At 45.5% G+C, this 22,226-nt stretch overlaps 2 protein-coding genes across 4 annotated transcripts; both read right to left on the bottom strand.

Annotated features, from left to right (window-relative positions):
* Nucleotides 1–20: 20 nt before the first annotated feature.
* Nucleotides 21–16,319, bottom strand: taf4b (TAF4B RNA polymerase II, TATA box binding protein (TBP)-associated factor). 3 transcript variants are annotated; one of them, XM_035785762.2, is made up of 16 exons: nucleotides 16,111–16,319; nucleotides 15,247–15,915; nucleotides 14,801–14,934; nucleotides 11,216–11,323; nucleotides 10,871–11,032; nucleotides 10,463–10,585; nucleotides 8,209–8,298; nucleotides 7,866–8,081; nucleotides 6,975–7,110; nucleotides 6,539–6,623; nucleotides 6,199–6,368; nucleotides 5,299–5,429; nucleotides 2,941–3,066; nucleotides 2,584–2,640; nucleotides 1,403–1,510; nucleotides 21–633 (listed from the first exon to the last, which is right to left on the bottom strand). In XM_035785762.2, exons 2-16 carry the CDS (start codon nucleotides 15,902–15,904, stop codon nucleotides 487–489), a joined length of 2,451 nt encoding a protein of 816 aa, XP_035641655.1. In that variant the 5' UTR covers nucleotides 15,905–15,915; nucleotides 16,111–16,319; the 3' UTR covers nucleotides 21–486. The 3 variants fall into 3 exon arrangements, with proteins under 3 accessions (XP_035641655.1, XP_035641645.1, XP_035641637.1); XM_035785752.2 differs by having other exon boundaries at nucleotides 16,117–16,319; XM_035785744.2 differs by having other exon boundaries at nucleotides 15,247–16,301.
* Nucleotides 16,320–16,710: 391 nt separating this feature from the next.
* LOC118393263 (proteasome subunit alpha type-7-like) lies at nucleotides 16,711–19,163 on the bottom strand. The gene is made up of 7 exons (XM_035785795.2): nucleotides 18,915–19,163; nucleotides 18,431–18,557; nucleotides 18,061–18,185; nucleotides 17,742–17,864; nucleotides 17,420–17,539; nucleotides 17,128–17,190; nucleotides 16,711–17,039 (listed from the first exon to the last, which is right to left on the bottom strand). The coding sequence occupies exons 1-7, from the start codon at nucleotides 19,014–19,016 to the stop codon at nucleotides 16,944–16,946; spliced, it is 756 nt and encodes a 251-aa protein (XP_035641688.1). The 5' UTR covers nucleotides 19,017–19,163; the 3' UTR covers nucleotides 16,711–16,943.
* Nucleotides 19,164–22,226: the final 3,063 nt, after the last annotated feature.

The following is a 22,226-nucleotide window of genomic DNA, read 5'->3' as shown; positions in this document are numbered from 1 at the left end:
TACACAGTACGACACTCAACTAGGGTTTGCTATTAACTTATTTTAAATTGTCACAGGTTTACAATCATCAGGTCAACCATGTAAACATCAAAGTAAAGAATGGTATTATTAGCATGAAACTGAAAAACAAGGAAGAGTCAATGACCTCACCACAGAACACTCTGAATCACACTAAGGGCAGAGGGTCACTGCTTTAGGCTGTAACACAGAGCTGACTTCTACTGTTATGACCTCTTCTCTCTCAGAGTTGCCCTTCTCAAAAAGTGTAATATAAAAATGACTACAATCTTTTCTCTCTCAGCATGAATCAGCAGAATTCAGTTACATTGCTGACTGTGCTACAAATTGTTAGAAAATAAAATACATAACAAAAATATCAACAAAATAAAAATATCAAAATAAATATAATATACATCTGAAAGAGTGGTAAGGCACACAGAATCTGGCACAAACGGTGGGGGGCTGATAATTTGTGTGTGAGAGATACTATCTGAGCAGGCCCTTGTAGAGAGTGAGAGAGTGTCGTAGAGGAGGGTCCTGTTCCAGACAGAAGAGTAGGTCCCTCAGAGAGACCCCAGTCACTCTCTGAACCCCAGCCCTCTGTAGTACTGACATAATGCCACCTGGCCCCACCTGAGAGAAAGGGTGGGGGGGGGTGAACACCCAACAAAGAGAGAGAGAAAAAGAAAGATGAACGGCCCAACATAAAGCTTTCATCCTAAACTTTTCAACATTACCATTATGCCAAACAGCTTCCCTTTTCCCCCCACCGTTTCTCCTTCAAATTCTGGCACACAGAGGTGATGCCTTAGAGAGCAGAAAGGAAGGCCCTGTAGCGCTACAAAGGAAAGGGAGAGGAGGCAGGAGAGGAAAGCTCCTCAGGCTGCAGGGTCCTCTGGGTAACGCAGTTCAAAGGCAGTGGTTAATGTGTTCAGTTTACAGAGCTTCATCTCTAAACCCATCGCCTGCAGGGCCAGGGAATTAAATAAACTCAGTTCAATTAGACACGTTAACCTAAACTAACAGTCCTCCGCATGTCTGCTCCTTCGCGTCACAGGTCTAGTCTCCCCTGAATGTTGTTTCTTATCAGTGACACTAACACAGGTGTTCCTCATATACACATCCCCTACCCACCTGGTACATCCCCTACCCACCTGGTACATCCCCTACCCACCTGGTACACCCCCTACCCACCTGGTACACCCCCTACCCACCTGGTACACCCCCTACCCACCTGGTACACCCCCTACCCACCTGGTACACCCCTTACACACCTGGTAGATCACCTGCCCACCTGATTTCAAAGATTGAAAATCTGCCACAGATACCATAAAAACACTGATAACCAAGAACCTCCATCCACTCTCTTCAGTATAATAACGCACACGCATACTGTACATACCTGGTTTCCATTGGAGTCCAGTGGTCTCTTCCTGCGAGGCCCGATGGCAGCCAGGGCAGTGAGGTTGGCTTCTCTGTGCTGCAGCTGAGCCTGCTCCAACTGCTGGAGCTACAGAGAGAGGGAGGGGGGCGGTGTTATAAAGCAGGGTTTCCCAAACCCCCCCAAACTCATTATCCATCTTTGTATATTTGAGTTAGCTATGTAGTGCTAATCTAAAAAATGTGCACCCCTTGGGGTCGAAAGACAGAGTTAAAGAAACGCTGCTCTGTAGGATGGGAGGTTGAATGCTCATAAAGTAATAACTGAAACACTGAAGCTAGGGTAATTTCCATAAAACGATATACAGTGAGATATACAGTGAGCCAATAAAGAATCACACTAGCCAAATCTCAACCAATTAATGTATAATGTTGTCAAGGTCACATAGAGACAACCTCACACACACACACCGTAGGTGTTCTAATTTGATTCCACTTTGTGCCTGCCGCAGGCCTCAACTCCAGCCCCAGAAACCGGCTCCATTAAAATTAGCTCCAATTACAGCTGTACCTTCTCTGGGGCTTGGATGTGTGTGTGTGTGTGTGCACGTTGGTGTGTAGGGTGAGTCTGAACACCCACACAGGCTGGGTATGCAAATGAAACTATTTTGTTGATTTCTGCTGTTGCCGTGGAGAGACCTCTGGGAACATGGTTGCCGTGAGCAATCCACCAACGGAGAGAAAACAACCTCAGTCTCTCCTCCCTCTTTATTACCAGTACCCTACCGCTGGCTCTGTCTCATCTAGCTACAGCCTCAGCCCCTACAACCCCCTCAGCCAAACATCACACACAATCTGATTTACTAAATTAACAATTAGTCTAAGAAATAGCAGGCATTATAGAATTCCCAAACATTACTGATAAAAAGTATATATTAGGTTAGATGTGGTAAAACTTTTTGAAAATGCTCCACCACTGTGCTATAACTTTGAAGAGGAGAAAGAATCTAAAAATGAAGCTCATTTTGCAGCTACCAGTAACAGCACAGAGCCTTAATGAGCTGATGTGTGTTCTACTTGTCCTTCCCTGGGGACAGGCTTCCCTCAAACTGTTTGGAAATGACAGTCTGATTGAATAGTTAAAGCTGACGTGACGCAATTTCAAGTAAAGCAAGCGCACACACAATGACATAACACACAAACCTCTTTGGCCCGTTGTTTCAGTAGTTGCTGGTCTGGGTCATCGGTGTTACAGCGACTCTGTGAAGCAGAAAAGAAACAGACAGGTGTTGACCGTCTGGAAGCAGCAGGGTTCTACAATGGTTCATCTAGACCAGACAACTTAAGTAATCATGAGCAGCCATGTCCTCAGCATACTATAATCATACAGTCAATATTTGTTTTTCAGTCCAAGAACTTAATACACAGTAGCTAATATGAATAATGTAGCACCCATCACTCGCACACATTCACCACAAAATGCTAAATACTCAAAATCATGTCTGAGTAACTTCTTGACCCCTTGTCAAAAGTGAAACCCCATTAGTCTGCAACATGTACCCTGGCGACGCGGAGCAGTGTCTCCCTCTCCTCGTCGTCTCTCCTCTGCTTCTCCAGACGTTCCAGCTCTTCCAGGAAGTGGAGCTGGGAACGCACATCACTGGTCTGAACGTGACTGTAGTCCTCCTACACAGAGAGACCATGAGGATTCTACAAGAGCTGTAGTACAAGTTGTGAAATGCTGTTACAGTTGTAGTATGTGTATTATGAGGGCATCACACTGATAATAATGGTGTAGTGCAGGGTTTCTAAACTCCTGGAGAGCTTCTGGGTGTGCAGGACTTTACTCCGGCCCTTCACTTACATACCCGATTCACCTAATCACGGTCCAGCAGAGAGAAGTGCTTGATAAGTTGAACTTTCCAATCGGGTGTGCTACTGCTGGGCTGGAACAAAAGCCTGTACTCCAAGTAGCTCTCCAGAAGCAGAGTTGGAGACCCCTGTTGTATTGCTTGTGTATAATATAGCGATGCCAGGGTAGGGCTGTTGTAGTGTGTATAATATAGTGATGCCAGGGTAGGGCTGTTGTAGTGTGTATAATATAGCGATGCCAGGGTAGGGCTGTTGTAGTGTGTATAATATAGTGATGCCGGGGTAGGGCTGTTGTAGTGTGTATAATATAGTGATGCCGGGGTAGGGCTGTTGTAGTGTGTATAATATAGTGATGCCAGGGTAGGGCTGTTGTAGTGTGTATAATATAGTGATGCCGGGGTAGGGCTGTTGTAGTGTGTATAATATAGTGATGCCGGGGTAGGGCTGTTGTAGTGTGTATAATATAGCGATGCCAGGGTAGGGCTGTTGTAGTGTGTATAATATAGTGATGCCAGGGTAGGGCTGTTGTAGTGTGTATAATATAGTGATGCCAGGGTAGGGCTGTTGTAGTGTGTATAATATAGTGATGCCAGGGTAGGGCTGTTGTAGTGTGTATAATATAGCGATGCCGGGGTAGGGCTGTTGTAGTGTGTATAATATAGTGATGCAAGGGTAGGGCTGTTGTAGTGTGTATAATATAGTAATGCCGGGGTAGGGCTGTTGTAGTGTGTATAATATAGTGATGCCAGGGTAGGGCTGTTGTAGTGTGTATAATATAGTGATGCCGGGGTAGGGCTGTTGTAGTGTGTATAAAATAGTGATGCTGGGGTAGGGCTGTTGTAGTGTGTATAATATAGTGATGCCAGAGTAGGGCTGTTGTAGTGTGTATAATATAGTGATGCCGGGGTAGGGCTGTTGTAGTGTGTATAATATAGTGATGCCGGGGTAGGGCTGTTGTAGTGTGTATAATATAGTGATGCCAGGGTAGGGCTGTTGTAGTGTCTATAATATAGTGATGCCGGGGTAGGGCTGTTGTAGTGTGTATAATATAGTAATGCCGGGGTAGGGCTGTTGTAGTGTGTATAATATAGTGATGCCAGGGTAGGGCTGTTGTAGTGTGTATAATATAGTGATGCCAGGGTAGGGCTGTTGTAGTGTGTATAATATAGTGATGCCGGGGTAGGGCTGTTGTAGTGTGTATAATATAGTGATGCCAGGGTAGGGCTGTTGTAGTGTGTATAATATAGTGATGCCAGGGTAGGGCTGTTGTAGTGTGTATAATATAGCGATGCCAGGGTAGGGCTGTTGTAGTGTGTATAATATAGCGATGCCGGGGTAGGGCTGTTGTAGTGTGTATAATATAGTGATGCCAGGGTAGGGCTGTTGTAGTGTGTATAATATAGTGATGCCAGGGTAGGGCTGTTGTAGTGTGTATAATATAGTGATGCCGGGGTAGGGCTGTTGTAGTGTGTATAATATAGTGATGCCAGGGTAGGGCTGTTGTAGTGTGTATAATATAGTGATGCCAGGGTAGGGCTGTTGTAGTGTGTATAATATAGTGATGCCGGGGTAGGGCTGTTGTAGTGTGTATAATATAGTGATGCCGGGGTAGGGCTGTTGTAGTGTGTATAATATAGTGATGCCGGGGTAGGGCTGTTGTAGTGTGTATAATATAGTGATGCCGGGGTAGGGCTGTTGTAGTGTGTATAATATAGTGATGCCAGAGTAGGGCTGTTGTAGTGTGTATAATATAGTGATGCCAGGGTAGGGCTGTTGTAGTGTGTATAATATAGCGATGCCGGGGTAGGGCTGTTGTAGTGTGTATAATATAGCGATGCCGGGGTAGGGCTGTTGTAGTGTGTATAATATAGTGATGCCAGGGTAGGGCTGTTGTAGTGTGTATAATATAGTGATGCCGGGGTAGGGCTGTTGTAGTGTGTATAATATAGTGATGCCAGAGTAGGGCTGTTGTAGTGTGTATAATATAGTGATGCCAGAGTAGGGCTGTTGTAGTGTGTATAATATAGTGATGCCAGGGTAGGACACCTTGAGGGCAATCTTGCGATGCTGTGCCACCACTGTGACTTTCTCCAGCAGGTCTCTGAGACGCTCCTGTGTGGCGTGAGACACCAGACTGACCACGTCTGACCCCACCTCGGACACTCCAAACTTCTCACCTGAGAGAGAGAACGATGGAGAGAGAAGGCGAGAGAGCCCGGGTGGCCATTTGATTAATTGTTCAGCAGTCTTATGGCTTGGGGATAGAAGCTGTTAATGAGCCTTTTGGACCTAGACCTGGTGCTCCGGTCCCACATGCCGTGCGGTAGCAGAGAGAACAGTCTATGACTTGGGACTTCCTCTGACACCATCTAGTATCTAGGTCCTGTATGGCAGGAAGCTTTGCCTCAGTGATACACTGGGCCATACGCACTACCCTCTGTAACGCCTTACAGTCATATAAACCTTTAATTCTGAACATTTTGACATCGCCACTATGCCACACTAATTACATTCTCATTTCTCCTACAATTCTGAAACACTGAGGCGAGAGGGAGAGATTCATTGTTTTCTGTATCTGAGGTTAAGAAAGGTCTATTTCTAGTCAACATTGCTCCCTGCAGGTGACCAGAGGCATGACGCCTATCTAAAGCACAGAAGGAGTACAGAAGTTTTACTGGTTACCAGTGTGGAGGATGTGTGTGAGCAGTGGAGAAGGATTGTGGGTAGCAGTGTGGAGGATGTGTGTGCGCAGTAGAGGTGGATTGTGGGTACCGGTGTGGAGGATGTGTGTGTGTGCAGTAGAGGAGGATTTTGGGTACCGGTGTAGAGGATGCGTGTGAGCAGTAGAGGATTGTGGGAAAAGAGAAGGATTGTGGATACTGGTGTAGAGGATGTGTGAGAGTAGCAGCGAGGTGGATTGTGGGTAGAGAGAAGGATTGTGGGTACCAGTGTGGAGGATGTGTGTGAGCAGCAGGGCTGGGGACAGGAAGGGTTTGTCCTGACAGGATCGCTCCACAGAGCCCACGAGCCCAGAGTTGGTTGCTAGGATACGGGCATTCTCCTCGCTCACGTTGACCCCAGCCATGGAGGCCACATCGTTGATGTCATCCTCCTCCCTGAGGTAAGCAAGTAAACAGAGTTAACAGAAAAAAATCTACCTCAGACAAACAAGATAACTTGGGTCTGGCTTAGAGTGAATTAGCGTTCAGTGAATAGCTATAAAGTATTTGGACCCTCCATACATTCTGGTGCAGTACAACAGGCTCTGGTCACAAATGTATGTTACCTGAAAGAACCAACACTGTCCTTGAAGGCGTGTCTCTGGGCTGGAGGCGGTGGGACAAGGAAAGGAGTCCGCCTGACAACAGCACCTAGGGGGACAACAAGGAAGATGAGAACACAAAGTAGTGAGGAGAAAAAGGCCTTAGTCAGTTGACGTGTGGTTGACCTGTGTTGTGGTGCTGTGTGTGTGTGTGTGTGTGTGTGTGTGTGTGTGTGTGTGTGTGTGTGTGTGTGTGTGTGTGTGTGTGTGTGTGTGTGTGTGTGTGTGTGTGTGTGTGTGTGTGTGTGTGTGTGTGTGTGTGTGTGTGTGGTGAGTGGTGAGTGAGTGGTGAGTGAGTGAGTGAGTGAGTGGTGGTGGTGAGTGAGTGAGTGGAGTGAGTGGTGAGTGAGTGAGTGAGTGAGAGAGAGAGAGAGAGGCTGTCAGGTGAGTGTGGTTCTACCTGTGTTGTAGTACTGTCCTGACTGTATGACCATAGGTTTGACCAGGCTCCTGTTCTGAACAGACAGGTATGTACGGGCCGGGGCGGGGTTTGTCACAGCAGGCTTATACACCACACCTCTAGGCTGCTGGATCACCTGTGGTGGGGCAAACACACCTCAGACTGAGCCTTGAACACAATTACACAAACCATTCACAAACCAGACCATCTGGACATGTATATGATCTACTCAGGGATTGAAGAATGTTCATTGAATGATTGAAGTGTGATGCTCCTAAAACTCAAAACAAACACAACTACATCCACTCATACAGAGCTGTTCGTCACACTGTTAATTACGTAATCAACATCACAGGATATCTGAATAAATATTGCCACAAGTTTTCCCTCTGAAGGTGAGAGAGCTGTGTGTGTCTGTCTGCAGAGGGAAGTCTGTCTGTGTGCAGAAGAGAACTGATGAGAATCCTCATTTTGGGAGCAGTAGCTGTAACCTAGTTAGTCCTCAGCCTAGGCTCTAACGGAATTAGGCCTAACCTCAGGGCTGTTAGGAGAGAGAGAATGAAGACAAAGTGCAGAGAAGAACTTTGGAGAAGTGAGCTGCCTGCTACACAACAGGGACTCTATATCTATATTACACTTTAACTGGATTACTATGTAAACCTCAGGTACATTATACAGGGTTGGAGTCGCCAAGCCCAGCACTTTTGAATGGATATAGACCGGAGAATATAGGAACCCTGACCTGGGATCATGCTTGGCGTGTGTGTGATAGGTATATGTGTGATCAGTAGGATAGGCATGTATGGAATTTGTGTTGAATAAAAGGGATAACCTATATCCTGACAGAAACCTCTGCCTGATGCTTGGGTAATCATTGAGAGTCTGGCTTACTAGCTGGGTGGATTTGATTGACTGGCCACTAGCAGCGCTGAGGTGGGCAGGCCTAGAGTTGGTGGAGAGGAGGGTAGGGGTGCGGCCTGCAGTGGGAGCCGGGGCTTTGGAGGCCGAGGCCTTGGAGGTGGCTGGAGCCTGTGGCTTCGGTTGGTCAACCTCCTGGATGAACAGCTGTGGGTTGGGCGTGAGCTGCCGCACAGCTGGGAGACTTTTCTGGAGGTATGGAGATAGGAGTGAAGAGGAAAGAGAGAGTGAGTGAAGAACAGAGAGAATGAGAGAGAGATGAATAAGGAAGAGAATGTCCAGTTTGTGTGTTGGTGTTTCTCTCTGATCACATCACCTTGAGAAAGGGTACCAGGTAGGGCTGGGGAGAAGACTTGAGCTCACGGTAGAGTTGGTCAGTGAACTCCTCAGGTTCAAGTCTCCCATCCTGGAGGAGAAAAGAGAGAAACAGGAAAAAGTGTGTTTGAGAAAGCATTCGAACGTGTGATTATTTAAGTAGTGTGAGCATGTGAGTGTGCTTTTCCCTGGTTACCAACCCGGTTAAACCCCTATTAAATATCATATTTGTACATTCACACTTCACGATTAACAAACAGACCATATTACATTTTAAGTACACAATGCTGAGCTGTTATCCTATAAGTGTTTCAAATTTCACTTCTATTTTTCTTTGCTCTATAATCCTGGGCCACAGGTTTGACTCTCTACTTAAACATTTTCTTCACAGGAAGGCCACGGCACACTTTACTTTCTCATTATTGGAAGGCATGGTTTATGTATTTTAGTCTTACTCTAAAATGTTACAGTATATCCTCCTGAGACCCAGTACGTCGTTTTTGGTCCGTATTTCTAAGCCCACTGAGTTAGGTCCTGTTGTACCTTAGAGGACATGTTGGGCTTTTCAATGAGATCACATTTGGGGTTGTCACCTTAATCCTTTTTTGGTTCTGCTTCTTCAAAATGTCTACCATCACAATTAGCCATTTTTTTGGTAAGTGTGTGGTTGTGTAATTATAATTGTGAGTTTGATATTCAAATAGTTTCTAATAGGTAAATACAGTGCATTTGGAAAGTACTCAAGACACCTTCCCTTTTTCCACATTTTGTTACGCTAAAACCTTATTCTAAAATGGATTAAATAAAAGTTTTCCCTTATCAATCTACACACAATACCCAATAATGACAAAGCGAAAACGTATATGTAAATTTAAAAATAAAATACCTTATTTACATAAGTATTCAGACCCTTTGCTATGAGACTAGAAATTGAGCTCAGGTGCATTCTGTTCCCATTGATCATCCTTGATATTTTTCTACCACTTGATTGGAGTCCACCTGTGGTAAATTCAATTGATTGGACATCATTTGGAAAGGCAGGCACACACCTGTCTATATAAAAAAGGTCCCACAATTGACAGTGCATGTCAGAGCAAAAACCAAGCAATGAAGTTGAAGGAATTGTCCCTAGAGCTCCGAGACGGGATTATGTCAAGGCACAGATCTGGGGAAGGGTACCAAAACATTTCTGTAGCATTGAAGGTTGCCAAGAACACAGTTGCCTCCATCATTCTTAAATCAAAGAAGTTTGGAACCACCAAGACTCTTCCCAGAGCTGGCCGCCCAAACAAACTGAGCAATTGGGGGAGAAGGGCCTTGGTCAGGGAGGTGAGCAAGAACCTGAGTGCCACATATGAAAGAGCTTCAGAGTTCCTTCTGTAGAGATGGGAGAACCTTCCAGAAGGACAACCGTAACTGCAGTACTCTACCAATCAGGCATTTATGGTAGTGGTCGGATGGAAACCACTCCTCAGTAAAAGGCACGACATCCTACTGGAGTTTGCCAAAAGTTACCTAAAGGACTCAGACCATGAAAAACAATATTCTCTGGTCTGATGAAACCAAGATTGAACTCTTTGGCCTCATTGCTAAGCGTCACGTCTGGAGGAAACTAAAATTATCCCTACGGTGAAGCATGGTGGTGGCAGCATCATGCGGTGGGGATGTTTTTCAGCGGCAGGGACTGGGAGACTAGTCAGGATCGAGGGAAAGATGTGAACGGAGCAAAGTACAGAGAGATCCTTGATGAAAACCTGCTCCAAAACCCTCAGGACCTCAGACTGGTTTGACGGTTCACCTTCCAACAGGACAATGACCCTAAGCACACAGTCCCCAAATTATTTAAGGACATAACATTCATTTGACCTTTACTTTCTGACAAATTGTATTATAAAATAATTTAATTTTCCCAAGAAATGTGAGCATACACTACCTTTCAAAAGTTTACCACATTAACAATGTCTACACTGTATTTCTGATACATTTGATGTTATTTTAAATGGACAAAAAAATGCTTTTCTTTCAAAAACAAGGACATTTCTAGTTGACGCCAAACTTTTGAATGGTACTGATTGAAAGCTAAATGGAGGGAGGTAGTAGTAGTGATATTGGAGAAAAAAAGTGCAAATGAGGTAGTGGATCTTTCTTGAGTCATCTTTCCTCAATTCCTCACAACCACTCAGCTCCTTCTGTGGTAGTGCACATTATAGCTGGGTATTTGTATTATTTATTTTATACTGTGTGTGTGTGTGTACCAGCAGGCTCTTGACGAGTTCTCGGACGTTCTTGGCCATGTCAGCAGAGTGGGTTCCACTAGAGGCCAGCTTGATCAGCGTCACTAGGAAGTTCTTACACTTCTTCACATTCTCCAGGACCTCCTGAACAGAGAGCAAAATGGGAGACGTCAGAGGTCACACTGAGCAACAGAAAGACATACTAACCTTGGGTGTATCCAGGTAAGTGAAATGTGCCAATAGAAATGCAATGAATAGAGCTGACAAAATTCCCCACCTATACCTGGCAATTTCTTTGTTTTTTTTATATATTTTTTTTACACTATACATTTCTATTTGAACTTTCTGTAGCATTACACCCTAATGAACATGACCCAGAGATATGCTAAACAATAGCTTTAGCCAATCCCAGTCAGCAGTCTGACTCACAGGTGTGATGGTGGGGGGTGTGGCCCTGGGGGTGTTGGTGGGTTTGGTTGGGATGATGAGAGGGCCAGGAGAACGGGTGACTGTGACAGGGGCCACAGGGCGGATCATAGGCCTGGGGATCTGGATCTGGCCGGCAGGAGGGGTCGGAGCAGCCCCTACGACCTGGAGTGAAGCAGAGCAAAACACGCATGCAGACAGAAAATGGTAACTGAAAAGTCATAGAAATCGTAGAAATGTCCAATGTTACCCCACTAAATTAACCACTCTTTATCCACAAATCAAACCATACCTGTAGTTAAATAACACACTAAACCAGACCTTGACCATTGGTTGAGACCAGCGTACCTTAACCATGGGTGTACTCTGTGCTGTGGTCACATGGGGGCTAGGAAGAGGAGGCACTCTGATCACACCTGGATTCTCAGCTTTTCTCACGACAGTCGCTGCAGACACCTTTAATGACATAACAGCTGAATCTGTATCCACAGTAAGACGGAAATTCAGTGCACAGCCCTAACACACACACAGTTACAACCCTAACACACACACACACAGTTACAGCCCTAACACACACACACACAGTTACAACCCTAACACACACACACACACATTACAGCCCTAACACACACACACACACACACACACACAGTTACAGCCCTAACACACAAACACAGTTACAACCCTACACACACACACACACAGTTACAGCCCTAACACACACACACACACACACAGTTACACACACCTAACACACACACACAGTTCCCTAACAACACACACACACAGTTACAGCCCTAACACACACACACACACACACAGTTACAGCCCTAACACACACACACAGTTACAGCCCTAACACACACAGTTACAGCCCTAACACACACACACACACACACACACACACAGTTACAGCCCTAACACACACACAGTTACACACCCTAACACACACACACACAGTTACAGCCCTAACACCCTACACACACACACACACACACAGTTACAGCCCTACACACACACACACACACACACACACACACACACACACACAGTTACAGCCCACACACACACACACACACACACACACACACACAGTTACAGCCCTAACACACACACACACACACACACCCTAACACACACACACAGTTACAGCCCTCACACACACACACACACACACACACACACAGCCCTAACACACACACACACACACTTACAGCCCTAACACACACACACACACACACTTACAGCCCTAACACACACACACACACACACACACACACACAGACCTAACACACACACATACAGCCCTAACACACACACACAGTTACAGCCCTACACACACACACACACAGTTACAGCCCTAACACACACACACACAGTTACAGCCCTAACACACACACACACAGTTACAGCCCTAACACACACACACACACACACACACACACAGTTACAGCCCTAACACACACACAGTTACAGCCCTAACACACACACACAGTTACAGCCCTAACACACACACACACACAGTTACAACCCTAACACACACACACACAGTTACAACCCTAACACACACACACACAGTTACAGCCCTAACACACACACACACAGTTACAGCCCTAACACACACACACACACAGCCCTAACACACACACACACACACACAGTTACAGCCCTAACACACACACACACACACAGTTACAGCCCTAACACACACACACAGTTCCCTAACACACACACACAGTTACAGCCCTAACACACACACACACACACAGTTACAGCCCTAACACACACACACAGTTACAGCCCTAACACACACAGTTACAGCCCTAACACACACACACACACACACACACACACACACACACAAACACAGTTACAGCCCTAACACACACACACACACACACACACACACACACACACACACACACACACACACACAGTTACAGCCCTAACACACACACACAGTTACAGCCCCCTAACACACACACACAGTTACAGCCCTAACACACACACACAGTTACAGCCCTAACACACACACAGTTACAGCCTAACAACACACACACACACACACACAGTTACAGCCCTCACACACACACACACACACAGTTACAGCCCACACACACACACACACACACACAGTTACAGCCCTAACACACACACACACAGTTACAGCCCTAACACACACACACACAGTTACAGCCCTAAACACACACACACACACACTTACAGCCCTAACACACACACACACACAGTTACAGCCCTAACACACACACACACAGTTACAGCCCTAACACACACACACACACACACACACACATACAGCCCACACACACACACACACACACACACAGTTACAGCCCTAACACACACACAGTTACAGCCCTAACACACACACACACACACACACACACACACACACACAGTTACAGCCCTAACACACACACACACACACACACACACACACAGTTACAGCCCTAACACACACACACACACACACACACACACACACACACACACACACACACACAGTTACACACACACACACACACAGTTACAGCCCTAACACACACACACACACACACACACACACACAGTTACAGCCCTAACACACACACACACACACACAGTTACAGCCCTAACACACACACACACACACAGTTACAGCCCTAACACACACACACACACACACACACAGCCCTAACACACACACACACACAGTTACAACCCACACACACACACACACACAGTTACAGCCCTAACACACACACACACACAGTTACAGCCCTAACACACACACACACACACACAGTTACAGCCCTAACACACACACACACACAGTTACAGCCCTAAACACACACACACACACAGTTACACACACACACACACACACAGTTACAGCCCTAACACACACACACACACACAGTTACAGCCCTAACACACACACACACACACACACACACACACACACACACACACAGTTACAGCCCTAACACACACACACACACACACAGTTACAGCCCTAACACACACACACACACATTTACAGCCCTAACACACACAGTTACAGCCCACACACACACACACACACAGTTAGAGCCCTAACACACACACACACACACACAGTTAGAGCCCTAACACACACACACACACACACACACAGTTAGAGCCCTAACACACACACACACACACACAGTTACAGCCCACACACACACACACACACACAGTTAGAGCCCTAACACACACACACACACAGTTAGAGCCCTAACACACACAGTTAGAGCCCTACACACACACAGTTAGAGCCCTAACACACACAGTTACAGCCCTAACACACACAGTTAGAGCCCTACACACACACAGTTAGAGCCCTAACACACACACACACACAGTTACATCCCACACACACAGTTACAGCACACACACACACACACACACACACACACACAGTTACAGCCCTAACACACACACAGTTACAGCCCTAACACACACAGTTACAGCCCTAACACACACAGTTACAGCCCTAACACACACAGTTACAGCCCTAACACACACACAGTTACAGCCCTAACACACACACAGTTACAGCCCTAACACACACACAGTTACAGCCCTAACACACACACAGTTACAGCCCTAACACACACACACACACACACACAGATACAGCCCTAACACACACACACACACAGTTACAGCCCTAACACACACATTCATCTTCCAGGTAGGTACACTGTATGATAAGACACCTGTCACAGGTTAACACACACACAGACAGAGTTACAGCCCCAACACACAGTTACAGCCCTAACACACACACAGTTACAGCCCTAATACACACATTCATCTTCCAGGTAGGTACATAGTATGATAAGACACCTGTCACAGTTTCACTCACACACACACACACACACACACACAGCCACCCCCCACACACACCTGTGTGGTTGGTGGCCTAGGGCTAGGAGAGGTCCCAGTGCCAGGAGTTCTGGCTGCGAGGCCCTGGGCTGCAGCCAAAGCTTGTTGGGACACCAGCATCAGTTGGCCACTGTCACTACGGATGAGCACCATACCTGTCGACAGAACAGTGTCTATGTTAAAGTGCCCCTTAAGACGACCTCTACACACTTTGCCAGCTAATCTTTCATTGATTCATTGTGTCCTCTCTCCTCCTCAAAATGCATTGGAGAAGGTCCAAGGGGGGGGAACTTGGAACTTCTCCAATAACGTTTGAGAAGGAGCTGAGTGGTTGTGAGGAATTGAGGAAAGATGACTCAAGAAAGATCCACTACCTCATTTGCACTTTTTTTCTCCAATATCACTACTACTACCTCCCTCCATTTAGCTTTCAATCAGTTCCAGGTGATGCCTGGTCAGGCACTCACCTGGCGGGATATGAAAGTTGGCTGGAAGCTGGACAGACGTGGTCTGTGGGGGTCTGATCGATGCAGCTGGTTGCTGAAAAGTTGTTGGTCTTGGTATGGCTATCACTGCAGCCTTCCCCGGTGCCTGGGTCGCGGTGGCAACTCGAGTCACCGCTGGTCCCAAAGGAGAGGTCATGCGCACTGGTGGCTGTGCGCTCATGGTCACCGTTGGAGAGCTCACTCTCGGTCCCGCAACCATTGGAGAAATGGGTCTCAGTCCCGTGGTTATCATGACCACCGTTGGAGGCAGGTTGCTCACGACTGACTTTATGGTTGTGGATGACGTGACCGGTTGAGTGCTCGCCTGGACAGGTGCGAAAGTCACGGTTGCGGTAGTAGGTGCAACATGCATCACGGACAACGGAAGCTGGGTGGCACTGGATCCATTATTTGCGTTCTGTGGCTGGGTTTGGGCAGGGTCGGGGTCTTTCGTTGTACCTTTCGAAATGAAGGCGGGTATTGCAGGGCAACTGGCAGAAGGTGTCGGGGCTTTGACTGTCGCTCCCACCTGCACAATAGTGTCCGAGATATTCGCGGTTCCACTGCCACTGTTTGCCGGGGAGACACTTTTCTCTGCCTGATTAGGAGTTTCATTTGCAGAGTTTTCGGTGGTTGGCATGACTTTGAAATCTAAATGGAAACATACAATAACTTAGTTTGCAATAATCTCTCAGATGACCTCACCATAGCAATCCTTTGGTAGTTGCTTTTTGTCGCTAGTTAGCGGGCAACTGACGAGCACCACCAATAAACAGCAAGTGGAACAGGTCTAGTGAATTGTTGGAAATGCCAGTCTAGGAATCACAGAAAAACAGCAGGTTTAACCTTAACCTTAGTCGTGTTCATTCATCTTCAAACCCACGCGCCCAGCAAGTGGCCATGAGTTTGTAGCCATGTGGAGCGTGCATGCGGAGTCTGCACTGCGCTCTGAAAGCGCGAGGGATTGTTATACTGTACTCTCATTGGCTGGTTTACGCGATGACGCAGAAATGAGCCACCTGCACGCGATACCGGTGTTTCCCGGAGAATACATGCTGCCTGGAAGCCAAGCATCCCCAAAGGTTGAACCATACTCAATTTCACTACATCAGTTCTGGAAATACTGTGTACACACATTATTTGCACACAAAAGTTAGGCTACAGCACATTTACATTTGAGTAATTTAAGATGCTCTTATCCAGAGCAATTAGGACTAAGTGCCTTGCTTTCGGTTACTGGCCCAATACAAAACTAAATTGCCCAATGCAAGTAATATTTGCAATCATCCATAATGAAAATGTGCATCTCTTGGTTCTATTCTATTTCCTATGTAAGCCAATAAGAATGCACTGCACTCACATCTCATTATCCCATTAGGTCAACAATGCCTTTGAGTAACAGTTATTTTACAACATGGTAATGATACCCCTTTGAGCAGTCAAAAATAAAATCACAATCTTTATTATTCAAGGTTCAATTTATAAAAGCATTATTTGAGTCCAATGCTTCAGTTCAGGGTCAGAATGTGCTAACATAACAGTAGTAGCCACACTACAGAACAAAATATATAAAATGGAGACGATTCTGTGTCTAGGATAAAGGGGGTGTTTGTGTTCACCCTTATTGAAGCCTATCCTCACACAAACTGAAAACAGGTCATGTGACAGACTAGTTTGATTTATGTAGATTTTTTCGGCTTCTTTTTCTCTGCCTCCTCCTCTTTCTCCTTCTCGATTTCAGCCACAAGGGTTTCAATTTCTTTAGACTCCAAAAGCTGATAAAGATGTACAAAACAGGGAATTAGTAATGATTTCAAATGAGAATGAATTGTTCAGTTAACTGCTTTTAGTGTTTGTGTGTACCTTCAGTGGCTGATTCCTCCTGATCACTGCCAGCTCAATGTTCTTTCCCCCTGACTGAACAACCTGTAAGCATAGGGTCAGGAGGTAAGCATGTTCATTACCATCAACACCGATTAGTGACTTAGTTGCCCAATTCACATTATAGGGTCAACATGAACCATATTGTTCCCGGCTCAGATATTTTCATTTCCAGAAACTATGGTAGATGGGTAATCAGGCCAGCCTAGTACAGCTTGCCTTGTTGGCCTTCTAGTGTGAATCAAGCAAATGTTAGTGCCTTATGTTAGCCTACCTCCAGCAGGGCTTTGATGGCCAGCTTTATAGCCTCGTTGTCAGTAGCGATGGCCTCGTCTGTGTAGTTCTTCTCCAGAAACTCCCGAACAGTCTTTGCACTGCGACCGATAGAATTGGCCTGCAGGGGAGAAGGTCGAGAGAGGTTACACATAGAAAATTGAACACTAAGAATAAACCACACCCCCAAAGTGAAAAATTCACCAAACAGATTGGATAATGCCAACATTAGTGTGCGGGCCTGTGTGTTATGTTTTCTACCCATTTAGCAGGATAGCAGAGTGTGATCTACTATGCATAAGAGAGAGGACAGTGTTACACACCTTCCAGGCATGATATGTTCCAGATGGGTCCGTTTGGTAGAGTCGTGGGGTTCCATCGTTGTCGAAGCCCACGATCAGAGCAGAGATACCGAAGGGTCTGCGTCCATTACTCTGTGTGTAGCGCTGAAGGGGGGATAAAGAGAGAGAGACTCACACACTTACACAATGGGTTTGACTGTGTGAGAGACTGCCTGGATCATGTTCATTAGGCACCCAATGGAAGAACTGAATGAAACCAGGATGACTACCACTACCAAGAAACATTCATTTCTATGGCAGTGAAGCATGTTCATACCAGTGTGTTTTGCATGCAGTCTACCTGTTTGAGTGTGGCAATGTGGCGTGTGATATACTCCACAGTAACAGGGTCCTCTACAGTAAGCCGGTGGCTCTGACACTCCACCCTGGCTCTGTTGATAACGATACGAGCATCGGCCGTCAGACCTGGAAGGACAGAAGAGGGACAATGTCTGAGTCACAACATTCTACATTTCAGGCCTTTTACTCAAAACTGACACAAAATACCTGCTCTTCGACTAACAAAACCAGTTCTGCATCTGAAATCAAATCAAAGTTTATTGAAAACCAGTGAGAACTACAGCAAGGCTCAATAAAAATTAGCTAACTAGGCAAATCAGACTGATAACAGGTGGTTAGGACTGGGTGTGTGAGTAAATGGATGGTCTTACCTGCAAATGCCATACAGACATGATCATCAAGTGCACATATCTTGCGTACAGTCCTCTCCTCTTGGAGTTTAGCTACAGACTTTTTCTCAACACCCAAAACGACAATGTCTTTCCCTCTGATGCCCACCTGCACAAAATAACAATTATTAGTCAGCATATTACCATGTTCTGAAATGCGCATTGCGACTGCAATAAAGACAACGTTGAACAAAACCTGTTCGCTAGCGAGCTGGGCTAGTTGGTAGGTTAGCAATTACATGCAAGTCATGCTGTCCCCGCTGAATGTGTATCTCGTTGTTAGCAAGTTAGCTATATTGAATAATCATCTTATCTAACTAATTCAGCTATCAATTGTCAGCTCAAATTCACAAAGCAAATTAAGTAACGTTATGACAAATGCAAGAGAGTGAAAAGTAACTAAGGATAACGTTAGCCTTGCTAAATTGGCCAGCTAGCTAACTTAGCTAATAGTAATAACACTCACCGCAGTAGAGCCTTTCTTCACAGCCTCTTGTGCATATTCCACTTGAAACAGGTGTCCATCGGGGGAGAATACTGTTATAGCTCTATCATATCTAGCGGCCATGTCTAACCACTAAGAAAAGTTAAAATACGAAGAAGTATTCACTTGTTAGCCAAATAAACCGCTGAGGATTTTGACTGGTACAAATCTGCGCATGCGGTTCAAGCTACACACCGGCGGTTGGTGCGATTGGACGGAAAGGTCTAACCGGACGTCCACAAAACATCAATTTGAAGAAGAGATATTTTACAATTAAATGGCAAACTAGTTAGCTATTTTGAGGTATTCAGTGGTGAAATTCATTGAACCCATGTGTTTGATATCATTCCACTACTTTGCTCCAGCCATTACCACGAGCATGTCCCTTGCCAAGGACTAGACCCCTTTTTTCCCCATTTTCTCCTAAAATGACATACCCAAATCGAACTACCTGAAGCAAGGAAATGCATATTCTTGATACCGTTTGAAAGGAAACACTTTGAAGTTTGTGGAGATGTGAAATTAATGTAGGAGAATTAACACATTAGACCTGGTTAAAGATATTACAAACAAAAAAAAGTTTTTTTTTTTTTGTTCCATCATCTTGCTAGAGAAAGCAAGAGAAAAGCCATACATTGAGTAAGGATTATAGGCGTAATCTAGGTGTTGTCCACAAAATGACAGCAGTGTGTGCAAAGGTTCAGACCGATCCAGTGAAGAATTACATCATTACACAATAGCTTGTATCAAGTCTGCCAGGAGTTCGCCAAAATGTTCCGAATTGGTCACTTTTCCATTTAATAAGGTGCTACCAACCCATGCTTGAAGAAGATATGCCTCAACTGTCAGTCATCACAAGAAAGCTTTTTTATTTGTATTTTTTTAAACTTTATTTAACTCTTGGTAAGTGTCTCTCAGCTATTTTAGCTAATTGTAGTGTGTTTGTAAATGCATTTACAATACATGAATTGGCTAGTACCCAACCCTAATTAGTCAATTAATTGTACTTGGTCCAGTGAATAAATTCAGATTTACTGAGCCTCAGTGACTATTCCTTAATAGGATACAATTATAAAAGTCTAAATATCTTAATTAACAATTTGTTATTATAAAGTATGTGGACACCTGCTCGTCAAACATCTCATTCCAAAATCATAGGAATTAATATGGAGTTGGTCCCCCTTTTCTGCTATAACAGCCTCCTCTTCTGGGAAGGCTTTCAACTAGATGTTGGAATATTGTCACAGGGACTTGCTTCCATTCAGCCACAAGAGCATTAGTGAGGTCGGGCACTGATGTGCGATTTGGCCTGGCTCGCATCCGAACATCCCAAAGATGTAAGATGGGGTTGAGGTCAGGGCTCTGTGCAGGCCAGTCAAGTTCTTCCACACCGATCTCAACAAACCATTTCTGTATGGACCTCGCTTTGTACACGGGGGCATCGTCATCCTGAAACAGGAAAAAGCGCCTTCCCCAAACAGTTGCCACAAAGTTGGAAGCACAGAATCATCTATAATGTCATTGTATGCTGTAGCGTTACAATTTCCCCTTCACTCGAACTAAGGGGCTTACCCCGAACCATGAAAAACAGCCCCAGACCATTATTCCTCCTTCTCCAAACTTTACAGTTGGCACTATGCATTCGGGCAGGTAGCGTTCTCCTGGCATCCACTAATCCCAGATTCGTCCGTCAGACTGCCAGATGGTGGAGCGTGATTCATCACTCCAGAGAAGTGTTTCCACTGCACCAATGGTGACGAGCTTTACACAACTCCAGCCGACACTTGACATTGCGTATGGTGGTCTTTGGCTTTTGTGCGGCTGCTCGGCCATGGAAACCCATTTCATAAAGCTACCGACGAACAGTCCTTGTGCTGACGTTGCTTCCAGAGGCAGTTTGGAACTCTCGCGCTTCAGCGATCCCGTTCTGTGAGCTCGTGTGGCCTACCACTTTGTGGCTGAGCCGCTGTTGCTCCTAGACATTTCCACTTCACAATAACAGCACTTACAGTTTACCAGGGCAGCTCTAGCAGGGCATACATTTGACGAACTGACTTGTTGGAAAGGTGGCATTCGATTACTGTGCCGAGTTGAGTCACTGAGCTCTTCAATAAGGCCCTTCAACTGCCAATGTTTGTCTATGGAGATTGCATGGCTGTGTGGCTGAAATAGTAGAACGTACTAATTTGAAGGGGCTGTCTACATACTTTTGGCCATGTAGTGTATATTGTGTTTTTTTATTATTTTATTACAGCTGGCACCAAATGTTATAATATCCTCTTAACCCCTCAGGTCATTCTCCATGGAGATGCATTCTGTAGCAGAGTTCCACAAAGTCCCAATGAGAAGCATCCCCTGGCCCACACACCACTCAGGTGACTGATAACCTAGCATTTCAGTATAGATTCCCAGACCCAGATTAAGCCTAGTCCTGGATTAACATGAACTTTTAATGGATAATGTAAATTTAGTATGATTATTTGTGTATATATAAATAAACTCATCAAAAAAAGAAACATCCCTTTTTCAGGACCCTGTCTTTCAAAGATATCTTCATTGTAAAGGGTTTAAACACTGTTTCTCATGCATGTTCAATGAACCATAAACAGTTAATGAACATGCACCTGTGGAATGGTCGGTAAGACACTAACAGTTTACAGACAGTAGGAAATTAAGGTCACAGTTATGAAAACTTAGGACACTAAAGAGGCCTTTCTACTGACTCTGAACAACACCAAAAGAAAGATGCCCAGGGTCCCTCCCTGCTCATCTGTGTGAACATGCCTTAGGCATGCTGCAAGGAGGCATGAGGACTGCAGATGTGGCCGGGGCAATACATTGCAATGTCCGTACTGTGAGATGCCTAAGACAGCACTACAGGGAGACAGGACGGACAGCAGATCGTCCTCGCAGTGGCAGACCATGTGTAACACCTGCACAGGATCGGTACATCCGAACATCACACCTGCGGGACAGGTACAGGATGGCAACAACTGCACGAGTTACACCAGGAACGCACTATCCTTTCATTAGTGCTCAGACTGTCCGCAAAGCCTGAGAGAGGCTGAACTGAGAGCTTGTAGGCCTGTTGTAAGGCAGGTCCTCACCAGACATCACCGGCAACAACGTCACCTATGGACACAAACCCACCGACGCTGGACCAGACAGGACTGGCAAAAAGTGCTCTTCACTGACAAGTTGTGGTTTTGTTTCACCAGGGATGGTCGGATTCGCGTTTATCGTCGAAGGAATGAGCGTTATACTGAGGACCTGTACTCTGGAGCGGGATTGATT

The sequence above is a fragment of the Oncorhynchus keta genome, chromosome 1 (assembly GCF_023373465.1).
Source record: "Oncorhynchus keta strain PuntledgeMale-10-30-2019 chromosome 1, Oket_V2, whole genome shotgun sequence".
NCBI lineage: Eukaryota > Metazoa > Chordata > Actinopteri > Salmoniformes > Salmonidae > Oncorhynchus > Oncorhynchus keta.
The sequence above is the reverse complement of the archived record's forward strand: the minus strand, read 5'-3'. Positions and strand labels throughout refer to the sequence as shown.

Bases quoted from the DNA above. Each gene is read 5' to 3' on its own strand.
- taf4b (XM_035785762.2), bottom strand. From the start codon at position 15,904: ATGCCAACCACCGAAAACTCTGCAAATGAAACTCCTAATCAGGCAGAG. The intron at 11,324-14,800 runs GTGTGTGTGGGG...ATGTCATTAAAG, and splicing joins CTAGGCCACCAACCACACAG to GTGTCTGCAGCGACTGTCGT. The intron at 1,511-2,583 runs GTTTGTGTGTTA...CTCTCTCTGTAG, and splicing joins TGAAACAACGGGCCAAAGAG to CTCCAGCAGTTGGAGCAGGC.
- LOC118393263 (XM_035785795.2), bottom strand. From the start codon at position 19,016: ATGGCCGCTAGATATGATAGAGCTATAACAGTATTCTCCCCCGATGGA. The intron at 18,186-18,430 runs GTAAGACCATCC...CTGTCCTTCCAG, and splicing joins TGTCTGTATGGCATTTGCAG to GTCTGACGGCCGATGCTCGT. The intron at 17,865-18,060 runs GTAGACTGCATG...TCCCCCCTTCAG, and splicing joins ACATTGCCACACTCAAACAG to CGCTACACACAGAGTAATGG.